Source organism: Mustela nivalis (assembly GCF_964662115.1).
Source record: "Mustela nivalis genome assembly, chromosome: 2".
In the NCBI taxonomy this organism is placed as follows: Eukaryota; Metazoa; Chordata; class Mammalia; order Carnivora; family Mustelidae; genus Mustela; species Mustela nivalis.
In genome coordinates, this window is record NC_139021.1 from 161,324,931 (window position 1) to 161,346,464 (window position 21,534).

Genomic DNA, 21,534 nt, shown 5'->3' on the forward strand with positions numbered 1-21,534 from the left:
GGGGCTGGGGAGCCAGCTTGCGTATGCTCTCTTTCTCTCTCTGACAAATAAAATCTTAAAAAAGAATTAAAAATGTAGGGACACCTGGGTGGCTCAGTGGGTTAAAGCCTCTGCCTTTGGCCCAGGTCATGATCCCAGAGTCCTGGGATCGAGCCGTCCATCAGGCTCTCAGCTCAGCAGGGAGCCTGCTTCCTCCTCTCTACCTTCTCTGCCTACTTGTGATCTCTATCTGTCAAATAAATAAATAAAAATCTTTTTTAAAAATTTAAAATGTGCAAAGCAGTGTGCTGCCATTTTGTTAGGAAAACAAGGAGGAGGGACCCTGTAGATGCACACAGGCTGGTAAATGCAGAGTACCTTTGGAAGGGTACCGAACAGAAGAGTCAGGGGTAGGGGGGACTTCATACCCCGTGGGTGTTTTCTGCCTTGTGGCTGTGCTGTCCTCAGCAGTGTTTTTGAAGTGCTGAGCCTCTGCAAAGCACAGTGGTGAGGCTCTGAGCTGGCTGCGTTTGCATGTTTCCCTTGGTCAGGCCAGGCACCGTGTCCTGTGATTTCATGGAAATGCCCGCCCCTCCAGACTGTCCATCTGGGCAGAGGTGTGTGGGGCACCGTCCGTACCTCCATGTAGTTGAAGCTTCCAGTGTTCCTCAGGAATCCCTCCACCTGTCTACCTGTGAGAAACCAGTGGCCAAGCTCAAGAGCCCTCCACAGGTGGTTCCTTTCAGAAACACTTCCACCAGCACAGGAAAGGACTGGGACCAGGGCTGTGCTTTCCCAGGTGAAGTGCTTTCACTGACTCCCAGCCTCCCTGAGGATTTCTGGCCACGTGACCCCACACGGAAGCACCTTGTTCTTTCCTGGCAGACCTGATCATGGCTCCTCAACCCCAAATAAGTCTTTGGATGTGCCAGGCCGAGTGAGCAGCCACAGTAGCAGCCTGTCCTTTTCTATTGAAGGCTGGCAGAATTGGCAAGCAGGAACATGTTTGGTTTGGGGGGAAATAGCCACAATCTTTCCTCCCGTATGAGCAAATGCTTCCTCTGGAAGATGGGGGTACTTCCCAGCCTGGGCTTCTCTGCTGGAAGCAAGGCCTCCAACACTCATGTCTGTCCCGCAGAGAACACCTTCTGCAGCGGGGACCACGTGTCTTGGCACAGCCCTTTGGATAACAGCGAGTCGAGGATTCAGCACATGCTGCTGACGGAGGACCCACAGATGCAACCTGTGCAGACACCCTTTGGGGTAGTTACGTTCCTCCAGGTGAGGCTGGGGTTGGACAGGGGCTCGAGCCTTCCCTGGGGGAAAAGCCTTTGTAGTACAGGAGGGCCTGGGTAGGGAGTTTGAAGGCAACAGATTTCCTTGTCTTCTTGCATTTTTCTCTTCCCCTGGGCTGGCTCATGAGATTCGGATGGTCTTGTTTAGCCTGCTGCAACGGGGGAAGGAGGAAAGGGAAAGGGCCCGGGTTGGGGGCCGGGGTTTGGATGACTGTAGTTGAGCGGCTAGGGCTAACAAGGCAGGTATTTTGGTGAGCTGACGAAGACCCAGAAAGCCGCAGGCATGGGACCACCCAGCAGGAAGACAGCTTTCGGCTGCCTTCCCCTTGCCCAGGGGGAGAGTGCGCGGCCGCCCCCCAACCCCCGCTGCAGCTGGGTTTGTGATCAGGCTGGGTCTGTGTGAAGGTTCGCTTGTTTCCCCTTGAGGTTTACACAAAGGCCCCGCCTCTGAGGAAAGAAAGAACTTTTCTGCAAACCACTGGGGCCCTTTGGTTGTGGTTCGAAGCTTGAAGGGCCTCAGAATCTCCTGTGTTTACATTCCCTGTGATCCTAACTTAGGCCAGAACATCTCCCTAAACCTACCCTTGCTCCAGAGATGGGGGCTGAGGATCCATTCTTTTCTTTTCTTTTTTTTTTAAAGATTTTATTTATTTATTTGACAGACAGAGATCACAAGTAGGCAGAGAAGCAGGCAGAGGGAGAGGAGGAAGCAGATTCCCTGCTGAGCAGAGAGCCCGATGTGGGGCTCGATCCCAGGACCCTGGGATCATGACCTGAGCCTAAGGCAGAGGCTTTAACCCACTGAGCCACCCAGGCGCCCCCTGAGGATCCATTCTGATATTCACCTCTACAGTACGGAGCTAGTCATTGTGTCACCCAGACACCTGACCCACTGTAGTAGGACAAGGGTCAGCCCTCAGTGCCCTGTCTTGGACTCCTACACCTCCTAAGGAAACCATCCCATTTTGGACAGACAAGCCCCTGACCCTAGATCCTGCCTGGGGTCCCCTGACTTGAGTTGACCCTAAAAGAGCCCAGGCGGTGGTCCTCCTCGATGGGTGGAATGAATGGCTATTAACACACAATGGCATCTTGTCCCTGGGTCTCAGATTGTTGGCGTCTGCACCGAGGAGCTCCACGCAGCCCAGCAGTGGAATGGACAGGGCATCTTGGAGCTGCTGCGGACGGTGCCCGTGTGAGTACACGCCTGCCCTGTGAGGTAGGGCCTGGCTTCCTGGGCCTGGGGGTGGGAGTCCCTCCTTATCCCTACATGTGGGCTTCCCTTTACATTGTTTTTCAGGCACTGGTTTTTCACATCAGGGACTTCTGATGATTCACTCCCTGACAGTCCCTGACTTCGAACTGCTCTCCTGTGTTCTGGGCCTGCACAGGGAAGTCTGAACGCCCAGCCCATCAGCCCCAGACTCTCAGTTACCATCCTGTCCCCTTTCCTTGTCCACAGCGCTGGCGGCCCCTGGCTGATAACTGACATGCGGAGGGGAGAGACCATATTTGAGATCGATCCACACCTGCAAGTATGTCTTGAGTGAGGAAAACCTTTCTAGCACACTATGCCTAGGCCTCTTCCAAATAATACTGGCTTTCATGCTGGGAAAACGGAGGAGCTTTATTTGTGAATGATCAGAACTCTAGCATGATTTGGAACTTATCTCCTGAATTCTGCAGAGCACGTAGGGAGCAGAAAGCTCAGGCCAGGAAAGCTTGCCTCAGACACATGGTTTTTGGGATTTAAAAGGGGTGGGGTTAAATTTACTTTGATATTACAAAGAGATGGAAATGTATAATACTGAGATTGTTTGGGATGATACTACAGTCATAGCTTGTTTGGAATCATAAAAAAATGAGGATCCGTGCTTACTCTAACACTTTAAAATATAAGAGCAGTTTTTGAGATAATGGAACTACATCAAAGAAGCAAACTGGAAATTGTTTGTACCAATAAAAAAAAAATAATAAAATAAAGGGTGGGAGTAAAAGGATGAATTTTACTGTATGCAAGTCATACATCAATAAACCTGACTTAAAAAAGTAAGATCACCAGCTTTTCACTATAGAACATCGATACGGCATGTCCAGTATTCATCCTCCCATTTCCCCCTTCTTCAAAAAACATAGACCTTCCTTCAGGGAGCCACCTCCCTACTGCCAGCACCCTGTAACACCCAGGATGGGTGATACTGACCCCATGCCCCAGCCATAGTTGGTTGTGATTGGCCAAGTGATCACACACCCCTTTTCGATACAGCTTCAGCTTGGGCCATCGGAACTCCTGGCTCCCCTCCTGGGCAGGATGGCATTCCTAGATACATAAAGGAAGTCTGTATACAGGCAGGCCTGCAGTTGCCCACTCACTGTGGCCCAGCTGTGCAGGGACATCTTTGATTTCTTAGAAGAAACATGCTTTGCATGCAAGTTAATTTTGAAAACCACTAGAGCATATCTTCCTAATGGGCCACTCATGAAAGAGGGCAGTAGACGGCTAAGAACGTTCCTGGCATGTATGCACTTCCTTCTACTTCCCCCGACCAGTTGTAGGCCATTGCCATCTCTGAACCTTTCATGTCTCTCAAAATCTGGCAGGCTGTGGGCAGCCGCCAGGAGCTCCATGTCCTCCAGGAGGGACGCAAGGTGGCAAGGGAAAGGTAGCAGGCAGACATACAGCCAGCAGTCCCTGGGGCTTCTTTACTATAGACCTGTTGAGTTCTGGGGCAGAAGCCCTACTCATTCACACATGATGCTCCTCTATTTTCCTAGTGCCTTTAACACTGAAGTTTTCAAATTGCTGCCAGGATCCTCTGTTACCTCTACATTAAAGTTGGTTTCTCTATAGCTTCTGCTTATGCAAAAACCAGGAACCATGAAGGCTATGTTTCCCCATGTCCTTGTTCTGCAGCTACGCTGGGATCCAGCATGGGGGACCGTGGGCTGTTGGTTAGCCCTGGTCATAAATGCCAAGCACTAAGAAAGAACTTGGTCATTTGGCTGGTAGGGTAAGCAGCCCATCCTTTGCATGCCAAGAACAGTTCTCCATCCGAGTCTTTGGGCTCTGCTGAGACCAGCCAGCAGGATCCAGAAACCAGTGGTCTTTAAAAACAAGTGGTGGGGGGAAGGGGCTGGCTCATTAGGTGGGGCATTTGACTCTTGATTTCAGGGATCATAAGTTCATGTGCCATGTTGGGCCTAGAGTTTACTTAAAAATAAAAAAATTAAAATTAAAAAAAAAAAAATAAGCAAGGGGACATCGGTGAGAAAGCCCAGTTGTTGTTTTTTTTCCTGGTGACCCTGTGCACCAAGTGGGAACTCCTCAGTGCTCATCTGTAGCTGTCTGGGGCCTGCTTGCAGGTGGTTCATTGTAGAGCTGTCTTCTTTTCCTTTGCTCTGAGCGCTGCTGCTAGCGAGCTGTGTGCTTTAAAAAAGTCCCTTAACATCTCTGGAGCCTAACTCTTTCTTTTTTACTTATAAAATAAATGGGGTGAACTAGTTGAGTCAAGGGGCATCCTCAGCTCTTTGCTTAGGTGGGGGCCTCAGGGCAGCCAGTGGAAATGGTAAAAGTTCAGACTCTACCCTGAGCAGAGCAAGGCCCGCCCACTCCTGCCTGGAGCACAGAGCTGCTCCTGTCAGTCAGCCTTTCCCTGTCTCTGCTCAGGATCCCCAGCTTTGGGGCACTTGGCTGGCTCAGTCAGTAGAGCATGGGACTCTTGATCTTGGAGTTTTAAGTTAGAGCCCCACATTGGGTGTAGAGATTTTTTTTTAAATAAAATCTTAAAAAAAAAAAAAATGGATCCCATCTTTGCCCAGGCTGATTATAGCTCTGGAAAGGAGGAAAGTATGACTCTTGGAAAAGAGGCATCAGGGCAGGGCCATCTGCTGACTGGTCCCAAGAAATAAGGACCTTCCCTCTTGTTCCCACAGATAGGCTTCCTGGCTGAGCTTCAGGCCCATGTGGTGCCTGTGGAGGCCCCAGCGGGAGGGTCAGGCAGAGAGGCAGAGAGTCAGAGCTACAGATTCTCACTGAGGTGCTTTCAACTCACGAGCTTTATTTGGCCCACATGGCTGTTTATAAGCAGCGTTGCTAGAGCCTTCCAGATGACCTTTAATCCAACGCCCAGCATCACAGAACTATGTTTTACCAGAAATCCCAGGGATGTTTGGGTACAGCTCTTCCTTGAGGCCATTTGGAGCATGTTGGGACTCCACAGTGCCAAGGCCTACACAAAGGCAGGGCCTCTGATGGGGTCTGCAGATGGCCACTGCCCTCCAGGCCCCCATCTCAGTCTAAGAAATGGAAAAGAAACTCCATCCAGAGTCCTTTGCCAAACAAGTTAGTGATGCAGCTAGGGGAAGTCCTGCCCTGCTGCTGCTCTCTGGCTGTGCTTTTCTGGGTGACCACACCCTCTGCTGTTAGAAGAGGGAACTGCTGTGTGAGGTCTGAGGAGTTGGGCCCAGTCCTGGCCTCTCCAGCCTGTGGCTGGCTTCCACCCTGTCTTCTGTGGCAGTAACTGGGGGGTTCTTCCTGCATGACAGGGAGTAGAGGAAGGACTGTGCCTTTCCTCAGGGCTGTAGTGCCACATCAGCTCCATGGGCCAGCATGGGGTGGCCAGAGTTAGGACCCTGAAACAGGTATGCTGGTGGTTTTACTGGAAGGTCCAGGTAGAAGATGAGCTTTCCTTGGGATTTTCATGCTTCCTGGCTTCCCCTGATCCCTGGTTCCCTCAGAGGAGTCAGTGGCTGGCAGAGACCATCATGGGTTAGCAACCAGGGCAGAACAAGATCAGACATCCTGCTCTTCCAGCACCTGTTCCATGCTCAGCACCTACAAGAACTCAGTGAATACCGGAAAGGTGGTGGTGACCTTGGGCCACTGGTTCGCTGAAGGAACTCTGGCTCTTTGGTTCTTTCCAAGCAGGAGAGAGTTGACAAAGGCATCGAGACGGATGGCTCCAATCTGAGCGGTGTCAGCGCCAAGTGTGCCTGGGATGACCTGAGCCGGCCCCCTGAGGACGACGAGGACAGCCGGAGCATCTGTATCGGCACACAGCCACGGCGGCTCTCTGGCAAGGGTAGCTGTGACCGCCCAGCCCTCCCTTCCCCTGTCTCCAGGCCCGGTTTTCAGGCTCTTTGCGATGGGGCTATAGCATCGACAGCCCATTCAGTAGTTCCTTTCTGGCAGGACTGAAACAGCAGGAGAGATCTTCCAGCAGCGTGGCATGACGGGAGCTCTATTGGCCCATTTCTCTTGTGTTTCCTGTGTGTATTTCAGATGCACCGCCAGCAGTGAGCATTGTATTTTAGATTTGTCCCCTTGCAATCTGAGGTCATGGAGGTGAGTGGAAGCCATAGAACAGTTACAGGAAAAGGCCATAATCCACCCAAGACTGAAAGAACAAGCATTGGCTACCCACAGAATTGAAACAGGGCCCAGCTCTGGCCTGAAAGCCATGCCAGACCCAAGAATCACTGACCTCAGGCCCTCCCAGGCCTTAGCTGAGAGAGGCTTGAGTGTGGGACCAGCACACAAACTTCCCTTCCTCCCTGTCCTACAGATACAATGGGAGGGGCCATGTGCGGGGCACCCTATACCCACTGCCTTCTGCACGGGGCCTTGGGGAAGAAGGATGTGGCTCTCCTGCCGGAAGCTCACCAAGGTGGTCTTGGTTGTAGAAACAGCTATGATTCTTAGCAAAGGGCATCCCTACCCAACTCCAAAAGGAAAGCAGCCATTTACCTATATGTATATTGACAGCTTGTTTTTCTGCTTTCTTTGTCTAGTTCCTCCCACCTTCCTACAGTGCTGAACAAAATGCCTGCACATGGGATAGCACTTACGGGAGCTATACTCTTTGCCTAAAGGACAACTTAAGCTCCTCGTGCAAATATCAACCCCCTTTTGCCTTCCTGCTTGTTCTGATAGTGTGCTAATAAGCCCATGGGAGGGTCCGAGAGAAAGCATACAGTCATTAAAATCATTTAGTTGCTTTTGACAAGAAAGATAATTTAAGGAAGGACGCATAGTCTTATCCAAAATTTCAGCCATTATTGGCTAATTTTTTCAGAAATTAATGAAGTAAGCCGTATCACTGTAACAAGTCAGACAGAAAAGTTAGTATTATCGCTTCTGTAGTCCACTCTAAGCCCATCCTTTGAGCAACCAGCATTAATTTGTTTTTTGGGATGTGTTTGCCGTTTGTATAGGTAAATCTTGGACCAAAAATCTCTATAATGGACCAGAATAGTGACCTTCACCCCAAAGTTCAACAAAGCACCTTGCAAAAATTCCACCTAGAGATTCCTCTCTCACCCTCTTGGCCCTTGGCAGACCCATGGACAAGCAGGGTTCCCTGGGACCAAAATGGGCTGTCTGTAGACACCAGGGTTCCCTGGGACCTCTGGTGAGGTCATCCCCCACTGGCCCACCCAAGGAGAAGGGTGGCAGGGTATCATCCAACCACACAGAGTCCAAAAAAATGCATAAGAGTTCATTCATGGCGGAGCACTTACAGCCTTAGTGGCATCCATCGCAGTGGGCAGAATCCCCAGGTAGGCTTGGGCAGTGGCAAAGACCTTGTCTGGAGCTATGTTAAGGGTCAGTCTGGGGCCTATGTAACAGGAAGGGGAAGGACAGTGAAGAGCCCTATGTTGGCATCCATCGCAGTGGGCAGAATCCCCAGGTGGGCTTGGGCAGTGGCAAAGACCTTGTCTGGAGCTATGTTAAGGGTCAGTCTGGGGCCTATGTAACAGGAAGGGGAAGGACAGTGAAGAGCCCTATGTTGGAAGGTGCCCTTCTGAAGTCCAGAGGCCACCCCCTTATCTTCTGCAAGAGTGGCGCTCTTCAAACCAGAAATTCCTTGAGAGCACGGTTGCCTCATCTGGCCTGTGTCCTCACAGTGCTCTCACTTAGCTCTCAAGGCTGACGTCTAGAGTGGGTTCACGGGTTTCCTAGGACCTTTTCCTAGCATGACTGCAGAGCCCGGTTCCAAGCACAGGGTTGAGGGATGTTAGGAGCCCAAAGGGCCATCGGGCAACTTAGTGGTGTTGTTGCAGACACGGAACAGATCCGGGAGACCCTGAGGAGAGGACTTGAGATCAACAGCAAACCTGTCCTTCCGCCAATCAACCCTCAACGGCAGAATGGCTTCACCCACGACCGGGCTCCGTAAGTTCCTGGTCCACAGAGGGGATTCGTAGAGCTTCCTGAGAGCAGCGTTCCCGGGCTGGTACAAGGGAGGCAGTTTTGTCCTGAAGTGTCTCTTCCTGGAGCTTGCATGAGAGAACAATGCCAATAGCCCTTGCTGGATGGACCCAGGGTCTCTGGGGCACACAGACCTGTGGGTCATAGGAAGGGCCTCAGAGGGGACCCAGCGGCCCAGGAATATAAACATCAGTAAATATTTACACGCGCTGTGTGAGCAGACAGGAGGCCAAGTTGGGGCAAAATCCCAGCCTTGAGGGAGCCCATTGTGCTGAGCATGACTCCCCTCCTTATCTCGGCCTCGGCCAGAGTTGCCCTTCCTTCCTTCCTGGAGCCTGGTCTCCGGCTGATAGCTGCGGCCCCAGGGGCCTCCCTGTCTGGCCAGCCCCAAAGTGGATGCCTGCTGCTGAGGCCCTTTTTCCTGCCTTCCTTCCATGGGGCCCAGAGAAGGGAAGGGAAGTCCTTTACAGGCCTCTGCTGCCCGTCTAGGGGCCCCTGTAGCCCTTTGGGAGCGACTGTGGCTACCTCCACCGGTCAGGTCCTCTTCCTGCTGACCTCTCTTCCTCTGATAGGGGATGAATGGTAGGCAGGGCTGGAGCTGGGCACCCCCTTCTGCCCTTTGAATCAGGGAAGCTGTAGGGAATAGCTGCTGGCAGGGGATGCCTGGGAGCTGGCAGCCCAGAGCAGAAACCTTGCCTGCCAGGGAGGAAGTTGCTGTGCCCTGGGCTCAGAAGGAAGCACAGCACTCCTGCAAGAGCAGGGTGATCTGTCCTTCTTCTGAGAAGTCTTTACTACACTCTTGCTGTGTGGCGAGCTCAGGGCCCAGGGGGCCATCCAGGATACCGGCTCTTCCTTTGGAGGTGCAGGAACTGAAATTGGTGTGAGTGGAGCTGTAGATGCATTTCGTTGGGAATAGCCACGTCTTTGAATTCTAGCTTCAGCTGCTCATCCACAACCCCCAGAAGTGGTTGTGATCTAACAGTCTACAGAAAAGACAAGTCAGGATGATCTGGAATAGTTAGGGAGGGCTTCTTGGAGGAGGAAGAACATGAGATGGAGACGGACCTTAAAGTTGCCCTAGAATTTTCAAGCAGGAGAAGGAGCTGACAGGGCTGGAACAGGGGAGGCCAGGGGAGGCCTGGCCTAAAGTCAAGGCTATAACCTGGGAGCAGACTGTGGGGGAGGGAGAGTTACTCTGGATGCCCAAGATGGCTCACCTGGAGTTTGGCATCCAGAAGTGATGCAAGTTGAGCTTCTTGGCAAGAGACTGGAGAAGCCTCCACTGCCATGTCTGAGCAGCTTTCAACTCCAGCCAGTGGGTTTCTCCAGCCATCTGCTTTGAAGTAGCTGGCGTGAGGCACCATGATCTTCCTCTGGCAGCAGCAGATGGCCAGGCTGAGGCGTGGGGCATCTGGAAGCTCTCCACCTGGGACTCTGGACCCTGTCCTGGGGCCATGCTCCTTCCCATGCCCTGAGCTTGGCTTCACCCTCTAGGCCCCTTTGGCACTGGTGGGGAATCTGGGAGGTACTTGAAGGCTTAAAGGCTCCAGTCTATCACCTATGACTTGTAAACGGTCTCAGTTCAGATGGCCCTGTCACCTCTGGGAGGTCCAGGTTTCCAGGCAGAAGGGCAGGGGCTCCTGCAGAGACACACCCCACTGGCTGCTCCTGTATATGTGGAGCAGGCTTGAGATCTCACTCTCCATCCTGGGCAGGCGTTCAGCTGCTGCACTTGAGGGGGAAGGGGCCTCAGGGCTCAGGCTTCTGTATGCATATGTACAGCCCAGACTCAGCCCAGCCCTGACGGTGAGAGGGGCGCTGGGTCTGGTCCGAGGGCTGTCTGTAGACACCAGGTAAGAGCTACAGCCTCCACCTTTGACCTGAGGTGACTGAGCTACAAATAGATGAGCTACAAATAGGTCACTTCCTGCAGCTCCAATGACCAGTCAGGTACCCACAGTGCTGAATCTGCAGTCCGGAGGGAATCAGAATGTCTCTCTGAGGTTCTCAGAGCTAGTTATCTATTTGTTAGCCATTGGTTGAGAAGTGGTTCCTCTTGCTTTGCCAAGATCCTTTTCCAGCACACCCCACAAAGTGTCTCACGGCTCTAGCTTGAGGTTATCTCATGATCGATGATGACAGACTCCGTTTAGATCAGCAAGCACGATTGTAATATCTGTGCTGCCCACTCTGGGACCTGACCCCATTTCAGATAAACCACATGGACTGCGACTGAGAAAGCCAACCCCAAATGTGCTGGCACCAATGTTTGTTCCTCTCCCTGTGGGGGAGCAGCCAGCGTGGGCCTTCCTGTGTGTGCATCTGAGCTTCCTTTAGTCAGGCTTTCTCGGCTGGGGCACGCTGGTTCCACATGGCTCTGGGAATGGTCTGAGGAAGCTGTGGTTCGGAAGGGCCGATGGGGCTGGGGCATTAGCAGCTGGGCTGTGGCCTACTTGCAGGGGCCAGGGGCAGGGGTCAAGCACTTGCTGTTTTCATAGCCCGCTAGTAGCTAACACTTACATGGTGACGACCATGTGCCAAGTAACATTCCAAGTGCTTTACACCGCATGACCTTCATTCATTCTCACAATCACTCTGGGAAGTAGATAATCTTACTGTTCCCTTTTACAGATGAGGAGACTGAAGTATAGAGAGGCCAGTCTTACCTAGTGTGACCTTTCTTACCCCATTCTCAGGGACCCCATGAGGGACACACAAGGCTATGTCTCTGAGGTGGTAGTGATCTCATTGGTGGACCTCATCCCTCCAGTTGGTGTAGGAATAGGAACCTTTCACGTGACACTGAAAACAAGGCTAAGCCCCATGGTAGAAGCTTACAATGCAGACTTAACTCTAGGGAAGACATGGGGTCAGCGTTGGTGCTTCCAAATCCCAGAGATAACGAGCTGTATCATAATTGGCTCATTTATACCAGAATTCCTTTCTGACACAAAGCCTTGTTTTCTTCATGTTCAGAAACAAAACAACCCTATTTCTGTCCCCACGTCAGGGCTAGGGGATTTCTTTCTTTCTTTCTTTCTTGAGGCCTCACTTCCTGCTTCCCAGAAAGGCAGGCCCCTCTGGGTAACCCGCTCCTCTCCACTTGCCCTCGCTAGTCCTCCTCCCACTGCCTTCCCAGAAGGAGAGTCCTTGGCCCTTTGGGGGGCTTCTTTCAGAGTTTCACAACCCTTGCATTCCAGCCATGAAATTTTTATCTGGCTTTTCCCAAGATGATCCATTGAGAAAAGCCTCCTTCAGCTTGCTGGCACCTCCCTTCCCACTGCCTGCCCGGGTGAGTTTGGGAAGCATGGGAAGCCACTCCTTTCTGTCACTGAGGACAGCCTGGCTTGAGACTGTGCCTGCCAACATCGGTAGGGACCTGAGAAGGGAAAGGCCCCGGACATCTTCTCTGTCTGATGTCAACTGGATTGTTCTACAGACTTTGGCTTTGGGACTTGGGGGATGCCTGTGGTCAGGTGTATTGGGTGGGGATTTTGCATTTCCATCAGCTTCTGCTCCGAAGCAGGGGACCTGAGGCAGTGATCCAGCCTTCCTTCTCACTCTGCCGGGGTCTCCCTGCCTGAGGCTGGAGGATTTTACGAAGGTCTCTGGGCCACACAGCCTCCCAGAGAGGGGCAGCGCTCGTGAGTGCGTGTGCGCAGGCGTGTTGGCAGGGTAAGGTCCCCAACTGTGAGAAAAGTGCTTTGGAGTTGAGACACCTTTAAAAAGCAAACTAACCATCATTTCTGAGCCAAGTTTCTCAGTCTTCATGGGAATCATGCCAGCAGCTTTTAAGGCGTTTTTTTTGGTTTGTTTGTTTCTTTGTTTTGTTTTGTTTTGTTTTTTGCCTTTTTGCCTTAATTTCCTGAAGAATTAAGGTTTTATAGTTTGAATTCCCTGGTTGTGACTTTCTCCACCGCATAACCCCCCCCCCCAACACACACACATGCTTGCACATATATTTCTCTCCACTTTTAGGAGTGTCTCTGCTCCCATCTGTTTGCCTTTCGGATGGGGTGACTTTGCTGCCTCTGCTCCCATCTTGAATAGCTTATAACCTGGCCAGGGAGTCATCCTTTAGAGAAACCTGTGTTTTCTTTCACTCACCCTGTGAGGCCCTTCTTAATTAGAGGAAGAAAATATCTAGATTGCACCCAGTGAACTGAGTGAAGGGAGGTGAGTTTCCATCTGGGAAGACAGCTGGGCCGCTGGCACTCACGGCTCGCACACAGGGCAATCAGGGGTGACCCTGCTCCAAGTTTCTAGCGCATCAGGCCATGGCTAGCCCAGAGCCTGCACCTGTCACACCAGCTTCGCTCACCACTCCCACGCTGGGGAAGTACATTGTTTTCATGAAGAGAAGATCCAGAAGGAGATAGTCGTGCTCTCAGGGCCCCAGCCGGGTCCCGCAGGGCTAACAGGAGGAAGGGCCCAGGCCTCTAGGATTCATACATGTCCCACTGAGCACCTGCCTTTGGGTGCCTTTCTCACAGAGAACACAATGGAAAGGGCAGAATGAGGCGCGTCACAGCAAACCCGGCACAGGTACATTTCCGCTTGAACTCCTTTCTCTGCTCCACTTCCCCAGAGAGATGGAGCTGAGGCCACGGTTTACACATAGCCTTAGGGTTCATGGCCAGCGTGTTGAATCCTCAGTCCACAGGGCAGCTCCCTTCTTCAGAGTCACACAGTCAGAAGCGTTTTTATCGCCCATCTTTGATCCTCAGTGTCACCTAACACTTGAGCAGTGAGTCACTTCTCCAGGGAAGGGAAAAGGAAGGCTCAAAGGTGAGAACTGGAGAGAGGAAATGACTCAGTGTCTCAGAAAACAGAAAGCCAAGTGCTCTGGGGAGAGTGGGCTCACTCAGGAAAGCTGGCCTCCTCATCTCCCACCCAAGGCAGAGGGCTGGGCTAGGGCCGGAGTTAACTCCTCTGGTTGACAAAGGCGCCCTCTCATCATCTTGCCAGTTTCACTCCTTCTCTTGTCCCTGGCCACGTGCTGCCCCACTGTCCATCCTCACAGCCCGTCTTCAGGGCGCTATCAACAAAATTACTGTATGTATTCTTTGCTTGTGGGTGTTTACCAGGTTACAACCTTGTGTTTAGGAGTAGTTGTGCACCTGGGGCTTGACCCCCATCCCACACCTCTACCCCATCCCAATCCTGCCCCGAAGGGGGACCTTCAAGTGGTTCTTTCTCTGCAAAGTTCAGAGCTTTTGTCAGCAATCTGAAAGCAAAAGGAATAATCTCCCAGCCAAGAGGCAGAAGCCAGAGATTGGGCTGGCTCAGCAGGTCAAACCCAGGTTGCTGTTGAGCAGTTGCCAACCCTGGTGCCCTGGTTCCTGCTCCCAGGCATCCCTAAGGAGGAGGCCCCAAGTCGTGTGGTCAGTGCAGATGTCACCCCTGTCACAGGACTGGGACTGTGGCTAAAAGGAGTCTTGGTGGTCCAGCTCCTTTCCTCTCCATGCCTGCTGCCATTGATAGAACATGACCAATAAATACCCTTGGGCTAAGATAGAAAAATGAAGGCTTTTCAACCTAAAGAGCCCCAGGTGGTGAGGAAACATGCACACAGTTCTGTCAGTCTGTAAAATGTGAGCAGAGCTAACAGGGCTGTGTACTGTAAACCATACAGTGCTAGAAAATCAGGAATCTATCTTGACACTGGAAGGAGAGAGTGTTTTAGGATATGTAAAAAGTCACCTTATGCAGTGGGAAGTGTAAATATAGAATGTGTTACATAGACAGGTGGTAAAGAAGAAATAAAGGGAAAGATTTAGATCGATTCCTGAATTACCGAGGTGTGCATCTAAGCCATCCCATAAACCACTCCTCACTGTTCCCACTTTAGGAAGACTCCTGGGCCAGACAGGGTTTCACGGCTGAGCAGGCCATTTTTATTGAGGATTGCAACATGCTGGGCTCTGTGGTGTGAGCTGCTGTTGTCCCCATTTTACAAATCAGAACACAGAGGCTTAGACAGATGATATGACTTACCTCCGGTCAGTAAGCTGGGAATAAGCGTCAGGGTCAGGATTCGAACCTTAGACCATTTGATACAGCCCTCTCCACCACTGGTGACTGCCTGTGAAAGAGGATACATGTGGGAGGGGCTTCGTGCCAATCCGTAGGAAAAAAGATAACTGGAAAGTAGGCCCTGGAAGTTTGCACACCACTGTACAGAGGAGAGCTGATGTTTCAGTTTGCCTCGAAACCCATGAGGGTGGCAGGTCCGTGGGCACTGTTTGGCTAAGAGAAGCATGTCCCCAAATACGGTGAAATCTGTTGGAGGATATACTCCACCAGAGTGAGTGAGGAAGATACGCAGGGGACAGGAAATGGGGTCCAGCATGGGAAAGGGGTCAGGGGAATCACCAGGTGATGGCAAGCAGCAAGAATAGAAGGCAGCCAGTTCAGACGGGTCTCTGAAGGGAGGGCTTGGAAAAAGATAAAATTGATAAATCCCTGATGAATTTGAGTATCTTGGGGAAATCTGTAGACCATTGGTAGTTAGTTTAGGATTGAATTAGGGATAAACACGTAGAAATCCAAGACTGTTATTAAACCCAAGGAAAATAGAAAACTGTGCCAGAAAAGTAAAGTATAATTTTCTGAAAGTATACATGATAGTATAGTACATGCCTCAGTTGTAGATAGCACTGGTTTCATACAATAGTGTAGACACTTGATGCTGATCCAGACAAACTTGGGATGCCGTTCTCCTGGGAAGAGGAGGGTGGGTGGGTGGGACAGACAAGAGTTAAGACCTCATATTCCTTTGTAGGAAGTCAGTAGGTGAAGCCAGAGAGGGGGAAATGGGGTAGTCGAAGTGAAGCGTGTTAGAAGTCTGGAGGGGCACGTGGGTGGCTCAGTGGGTTAAGCGTCTGCCTTCAGCTCAGGTCATGATCCCAAGGTCCCAGGATTGAGCCCCACATTGGGCCCCCTGCTCAATGGAGAGCCTGCTTCTCCCTCTGCCTGCCACTCCCCCTGCTTGTGCTCGCTCACTCTCTGACAAATAAATCTTAGGAAGGAAGGAAGGAAGGAAGTCAGACAGTCTGGAGAAAATACCAAAAGAGTCCACTAACAGAGATGAGAGTGGTTGTCTCTGAAGAGCAGGGTCAGAAGACCCTGTGACTCTTTAAACTTTAAAAAGAATTGTTAATCAAAGTCCAAGAAGTGATGTCGTAGGAGCGGTTACAGCTCAGCCCACCCAGTGAAAGGAGAGAATAACCAGCTCCGACTGGAAATCACAGAATTAGCACCCAGGCCGCCCGGGTCATGCAGAGATGCTTCCCCTGCCCTGGCACTGAGTGAGGAGCTGAGGATTAGCAGCTGTAACCACCTGACAGGCCTCCTGAGAGCTTCTGTTTGGGCGTAAAGGGGCCAACAAGGGGCACTTATCCAGCCATGGAGGCAGACTGGACATGGAGTGGAAGTGGCAGGGTGCTAGAAGAAAGCACCTTGGGCAGAGTGAGATCAGGAAGGAAAACCCTGTGCCCTGTCATCTCCAGATGGAGGGTCCCCACAGGCTTTAAGGGGGTTTCATTGGGTGGTAAGGGAAAAGGTGGTTCTTTGGCTAAGATTGGAAGGTGCTGGCTCACATAGAATGAAACTGCTAGTTTGGCCTCTCCTGTCCTCCTCAGTCCTCAAAATGCCAACATTTTAGTCTTTCATCTGAGACACAGTGTGTTACATCCAGCCCTTGCCCCATCTGCCTTTCTAGAAGCTTCCCTTAAATTAAAATTCCATCAAATACCCTTTGGGAAGTCCTGCCTTGACTTCTAGGAAGCCTCTGTTTTGTTTTGTTTTGTTTTTAAGAATTCAGGGAAAAAAAAAATCAGTGTGTCTTCATAGCCTTGAAACCCCAGAAGAAAGCCCACTCAGAGGGTTGGGAGGTTCTTAAGGAGAAACATTGTGGTTGTTTTAGTTTGGCATCAGGAAGACCTGGGGATTTCGTCTCAGTCCTTTATTCGTTCACTGTGTAACTTTGGGCTAGTTATTTAGGTCTCTGAGTTTCAGTTTCTTCATCTATAAAATGGGGAAAGTAATACCTCTTGAAGGAGTAGCCACGAAAATGAAAGAAAGGAAGCAGAGTACTGAAAGGGTTTAGCTGAGAAGCTGGGCCCAGAGTCTGCATTCAGTAAAAGGCACCTCTTTTTTTTTTTAAGATTTTATTTATTTATTTGACAGAGAGAGATCACAAGCAGGCAGAGAGGCAGGCAGAGAGAGAGGAGGAAGCAGGCTCCCTGCTGAGCAGAGAGCCCGATGCGGGCCTCAATCCCAGGACCCTGAGATCATGACCTGAGCAGAAGGCCGAGGCTTAACACACTGAGCCACCCAGGCACCCGGCACCTCTTAACAACATATTGTGACCAGTCCCCTGGAAACTAGAACGATGTGTTATACCTCCAGGGACCAGGATAGGTATGTAGAGAATCCTTTACATAACTCAGATTTCTTGAAGAATTTGAACAAAATATGGAAGGAGAAGTATGTATTACCAGCACAGATTATTAAGGAACAGTGTCAAGAAAAGCTGAAACTCAAGAAGAACTGAGTCTTTTGCAAAAAAGTGCTATGACTAACAAAAAGGACTTTATTTTTTTATACTTCTGTTTGAAACAACCAGAAGAAGGAAGTGTAGGCCCTACTGTTTGGACAGAGTAACTTTAATCAATGGCAGAGAGAAAGCAGGATTTACCCAAGTTCTGTTATGCTTCCATTTCAAAAAGAATGGTTATCAGAGTAGTTAGAGTCATCTAGGCATCCATGAGAAGACTGAAGCCGTGATTTCAGGCTTCCTGGCCCATATGTCTTGTGCCACAGAACACTGGGCGAATTGGCAAATGAGATTTATGAAGCTGTGTCCGTAATCTTCAAGGGAGTAAGAGAGAGGTGTTGGCAGACTGAAAGCACTCCGAAGTTTCAAAATGCAAAAAGCATCTCGCACTCTCCAAACTAGTGCGCATAGTGTCAACTCTCAGGGAAAATTCTGGACTAGACTGTTCAATAGGTAGGCTTGAATGCTCTTTGAAGAGGAACAGCGAGCCCTGAGAGTCAGTGTGGATTCATGAAGAGTCAGACCTGCCAGACCATTCTCATCTATTTTTAGAAATAGTTACCAGGTTGCCTAGCTGGCTTAGTTGGAAGGGCATGGGACTTTTAATCTTGTACTGTGAGTTCGAGTCCCACATTGGGTGTAGCGGTTATGTAAATGAATAAATGAAAACTTTTTTTAAAAATTTACCTTAAAAAACAAAGAAGAAACAGTTACCTATTTCAACGTGGTAGACAAAGGAAGTGCTATAGACCTTCTTTCGGGTTTAGCAAGACATTTTCAGAATGTCTTCTGACATCACTGTTGGCAAGACAGAGAAATGTCCACAGAGCATCCAGGAAGGCGAAGGGGCTTGGTGATGGGCTGGTCGGGTTGATTTGTAATTGGTTGGATGAACATACCCAAAGAGCAATGATGTCAGTCTGTCAGCCTGTCTGCTTGGCCCTACCCTGTTCACAGTTTAATCAGAGCCTGGGATGAGGACATTGATGGTGAGCTTAACACTTCTGTCCGGGATATGAAGTCAGGGGGGAACGCCAGTATGAAGGATGCCAGAGTCAGCTTTCAGAAATACCTGGAGCGCCTGAAACAGTAGCCAGGAAATGCAGAGTTGGGCTCTTAGCACCAGCTAATCCCCAGCACATACAAGATGGGGAGAAGAAGTCCAAGCGCAGGCCATGGGAGAGAGCCTAAGGGAGCTGCGGTTGGCAGAGGGTGTGCTGTAAGAGCTGGTAGTATGACGGGGTTTCAAAGAATAGACAATTTGATGACAGTTTTAATAGAAATAAAGTTTCCCAAATAAGAAAGCTCATAGTCCCTCTTTGATCTACACTGGTTAGACCACATGCTGGATTTATTTCCACACGCGACATTGACTTCTGGACGTGACACTCTGGCTTTGACAAGCTAGAGTAAATGCAAGCGCACGTGACTTGGATGGCTAGAAGATTTCAGAACCGTGTCTCAAGAATATAGTTCAAATTTGGAGCCACAAATACTGGAAATGAGAAACTGGTGGTGGTCTGTGAGAGCAGCCTCAGGGATTTGAAAGGCTGTCACGGGAGGAGGGATTAAAACACTTCTGGGCAGCCTGAGGTTCAGAAGATGAGAATTGCAGGAAGACCACTGTGCTCTGAAGAGGGAAGATGGCCCTGCAGCACCTCCCTCAGCAGAACAAAAGCCTCACGGGTTTTTGTTGGCCTGTAGAGGTGCCTTCCCAGAGGCCCAGTGGTTCACCAGGGCCCTTAGGATCTGTTCAAGGAGTCAGGAGTCCTTCAAGCCCCATTTCAGAAGTCCTGTCTCCCGAGCTCAGGGCAAAGACTCAGAAGTGGGGACTGACTTGGCCAGAGGCAGTTGGTAAAGGCAGATAATTCCCTATTAAGCTATCAGCATTCTTTTATTTTATTATATTTTATTTATTTATTTGTTTGACGGAGGTCACAAGTAGGCATAGAAGCAGGCAGAGAGAGAGGAGGAAGCAGGCTCCCTGCTGAGCAGAGAGCCCAATACAGGGCTTGATCCCAGGACCCTGGGACTATGACCTGAGCTGAAGGCAGAGGCTTTAGCCACTGAGCCCACTAAGGTGTCCCTAAGCTATCAGCGTTCTTATAGGAAGAGCAGACAGATTTCTAGAGACAGTCACCTGACATCCTGTTAATGCATTCCAGATGTATTTTGAACACCTACTACATCCCCAGGCACCATTAAATACTTCCTGTGGGTCATCTTATTTAATCCTTATAACGAAAGGGTATTATTATCTTTCCCCATCAAGAGGATACTGACGCTTAGAGAGTGGGTAAGTCATTTGCCTGAGCAGGAGCTCAGGAGTGAAAAGTCGAACCCAGAACCTATGTGTTAGCCATTCTGCCACCTGGAGCGGTGACTCATCCTCCCTCCCCTGGGCCCATATCCCTAGCAGTCCCCAGGGGGTGTAGGGTGTGCTTCCCTGGGAGCCCTTCTCCCTTCCAGCCCCCTGAAGCTCTGCCTTCTCCTCCACTGGGAACTCAGAGAGAAAACAGCCCAACTGAAAAATCAGGCCATGCTGGCGAGCACAGTACTTATTTTTTTATGACTAAGATTAAGCTGACAACCATGCAAAACATTGCAAACCTGTGTCGGCTGCAGATTTAATACCTCGCCCAGCCCACACAAATAATTCATGCTTCTGCATCGATGTCCAGAAAAAACAAATCAGCAGAAAGCTGGGCTCCTGTGTGTGTGTGTGTGTGTGTGTGTGTGTGTGTGTGTGTGGAACGGCCGCGTTTCCATTGAAGCAGCATGCCGGAAATACCCAAGCTCCAGGATTGCAGATCTAGCATTTTGCAATTTTTTTTTCTCTTAAAAGATTAAAGTACGTTTTCAAATGATTGAAGGTTGGTGGGAGGTGTAAATGTGGGCACTTGTCACATTAATTCTTCAGATGATTAAGTTCTTTTCCATTTCTTTAAAGCTGTTTGCAGTTGGGTTTGATGTCCTCGTTCTGGGTGAGTGTGTTGTAGCAGTTACCAAGGTGACTTTAGCTGACTTTCAACAATTTATTTTTCCCTCCAGCGTGAGATGTCTCTAGCCCTGTGTGCTGTTGATTCTTCTCTCCCAGCCCCCTGCCCCCACCCCAGTTGCTATTCATCAGCATTTTTGCTTGTGCCAGAGAAGCAGCGATCCTGATCCTCCCGTGGGCCCCACGGGCTCCGAGGCCCCGCCCGGCAGCCAGGCTTCGGCCCCTTTCGGGCACATGGTGATAGGTCTGTGTGCGGGGCCAGTGGTCGGAGATGGCACGGGGAGGCAACTTGAGAATCACACCCTGGCTCTTCCCCTTAAACTCACTGTGAGCTCAGTCTTGTCACCTCACCTCTCAGAGCCTCCATTTTCTCATCTGTGAGAGAAGGATTGATCATAGAACATGCTTGGGACTCAGCCAGAGAGTGTGTGGGCTCCTTGCTCTGGAGAAGAGTAGAACTCAGAACTCTTTTGAGTTCTGCTCTTGCCTGGGCCCTGAGGGCCCCCACGGAGAGATGATGGTGGGTGTTGTCCTCCTCAGAAGGGAGACGTAGCAGCCGGCGTGTGAGGGAAAGAGGTCTAGTCCGAGGTCCCAGGGCTCCCATGCTGGCCTGCCACAAACCGCCTCTGTGGCCTTGGAGTCGTTACGGTCTCTCTTTTGCAAAAGGAAGAAGTAGACTAAACCACCTCAGAGTTTCCTTGCAGTCTTGAACTTCCATGACCGTCTGGGCCATAGCATTGGTCTCCTTCTCAGGTCTTGTGAAAGGGTTTGTCAAAGGAGAAGCCAGGGCAGTTTCAGAATTCGCTTTGGCAAACCAGAGGAAGAGACTACTTTGTGAAAGAGCTGTTATATCTGGGGCTAGATCCACACAGCTGTGGGAATGGTCCCCATTAGCTCAGGGGCTTTTATAAACCACTGCCTTGGGAGGGCCCTGGGCTGTCCGATGCCACCCACCATCCTTTTGCCTGCTGACCTCACACTCTCCCTCCAGGGAGGTTCTCTGCCTGATGGGGTGCCTCCCTTAGCCCCAGTGCTCAGCGCCCCCCAGCATGTGAGGGGGTTGGGCCTGCCCCTCATTGGCTGGCTGACTGTGGGCCTAGACATCCTGGATGGCTCCTGCCCCTTGAATGATAAATAACTAGAGCTTCTCGTCCAGTATTTTGATGGACATTTGGGGAATTGTTCTGAGATTCACAGCCCAAACCAGGATCCGGCCTTTTGAATAGGATCAGTGGGTAACACTCATTTCCGGCTGAGGCTGATTTGAGAGGCTGTCAGTGGGGGCAGCTGAATTTGAAAGAGCCTATCTTAGATTGCAAAGGGACCCGATGGCCCAGTTGTGGGATGAGCTGTTGGTGGGAAGCAGGACAGGAGGGAGCATGAGGCAGCAGTGACAGCACATTGTGGCCAAGGCCATAGTCGGGAGGAATCTGGTACACGGCTCCTGGGGCCTCAAAACCCAGCAGGATGGTGGCCTGGTTCTGCTGCCCAG

At 50.7% G+C, this 21,534-nt stretch overlaps 2 protein-coding genes across 3 annotated transcripts in view; one reads left to right on the forward strand and one right to left on the reverse strand.

The window, feature by feature from the left end:
- Positions 1-21,534, reverse strand: part of LOC309860384 (uncharacterized protein C10orf95 homolog) — a gene marked incomplete at its 3' end in the record, with an annotated part of 370,467 nt that overhangs the window by 120,041 nt on the left and 228,892 nt on the right. The window lies entirely within an intron of this gene.
- SUFU (SUFU negative regulator of hedgehog signaling) overlaps positions 1-21,534 on the forward strand; it is a 113,979-nt gene that overhangs the window by 75,367 nt on the left and 17,078 nt on the right. The window contains exons 4-8 of one of the 2 annotated variants that reach the window (XM_082722497.1): positions 1,118-1,260; positions 2,384-2,469; positions 2,737-2,809; positions 6,202-6,355; positions 8,337-8,448. In XM_082722497.1, the coding sequence (XP_082578623.1) occupies positions 1,118-1,260; positions 2,384-2,469; positions 2,737-2,809; positions 6,202-6,355; positions 8,337-8,448 (568 nt within the window). Of the gene's footprint in view, positions 1-1,117; positions 1,261-2,383; positions 2,470-2,736; positions 2,810-6,198; positions 6,356-8,336; positions 8,449-21,534 lie in introns of both variants that reach the window. The other variant, XM_082722496.1, reaches the window with a different exon arrangement.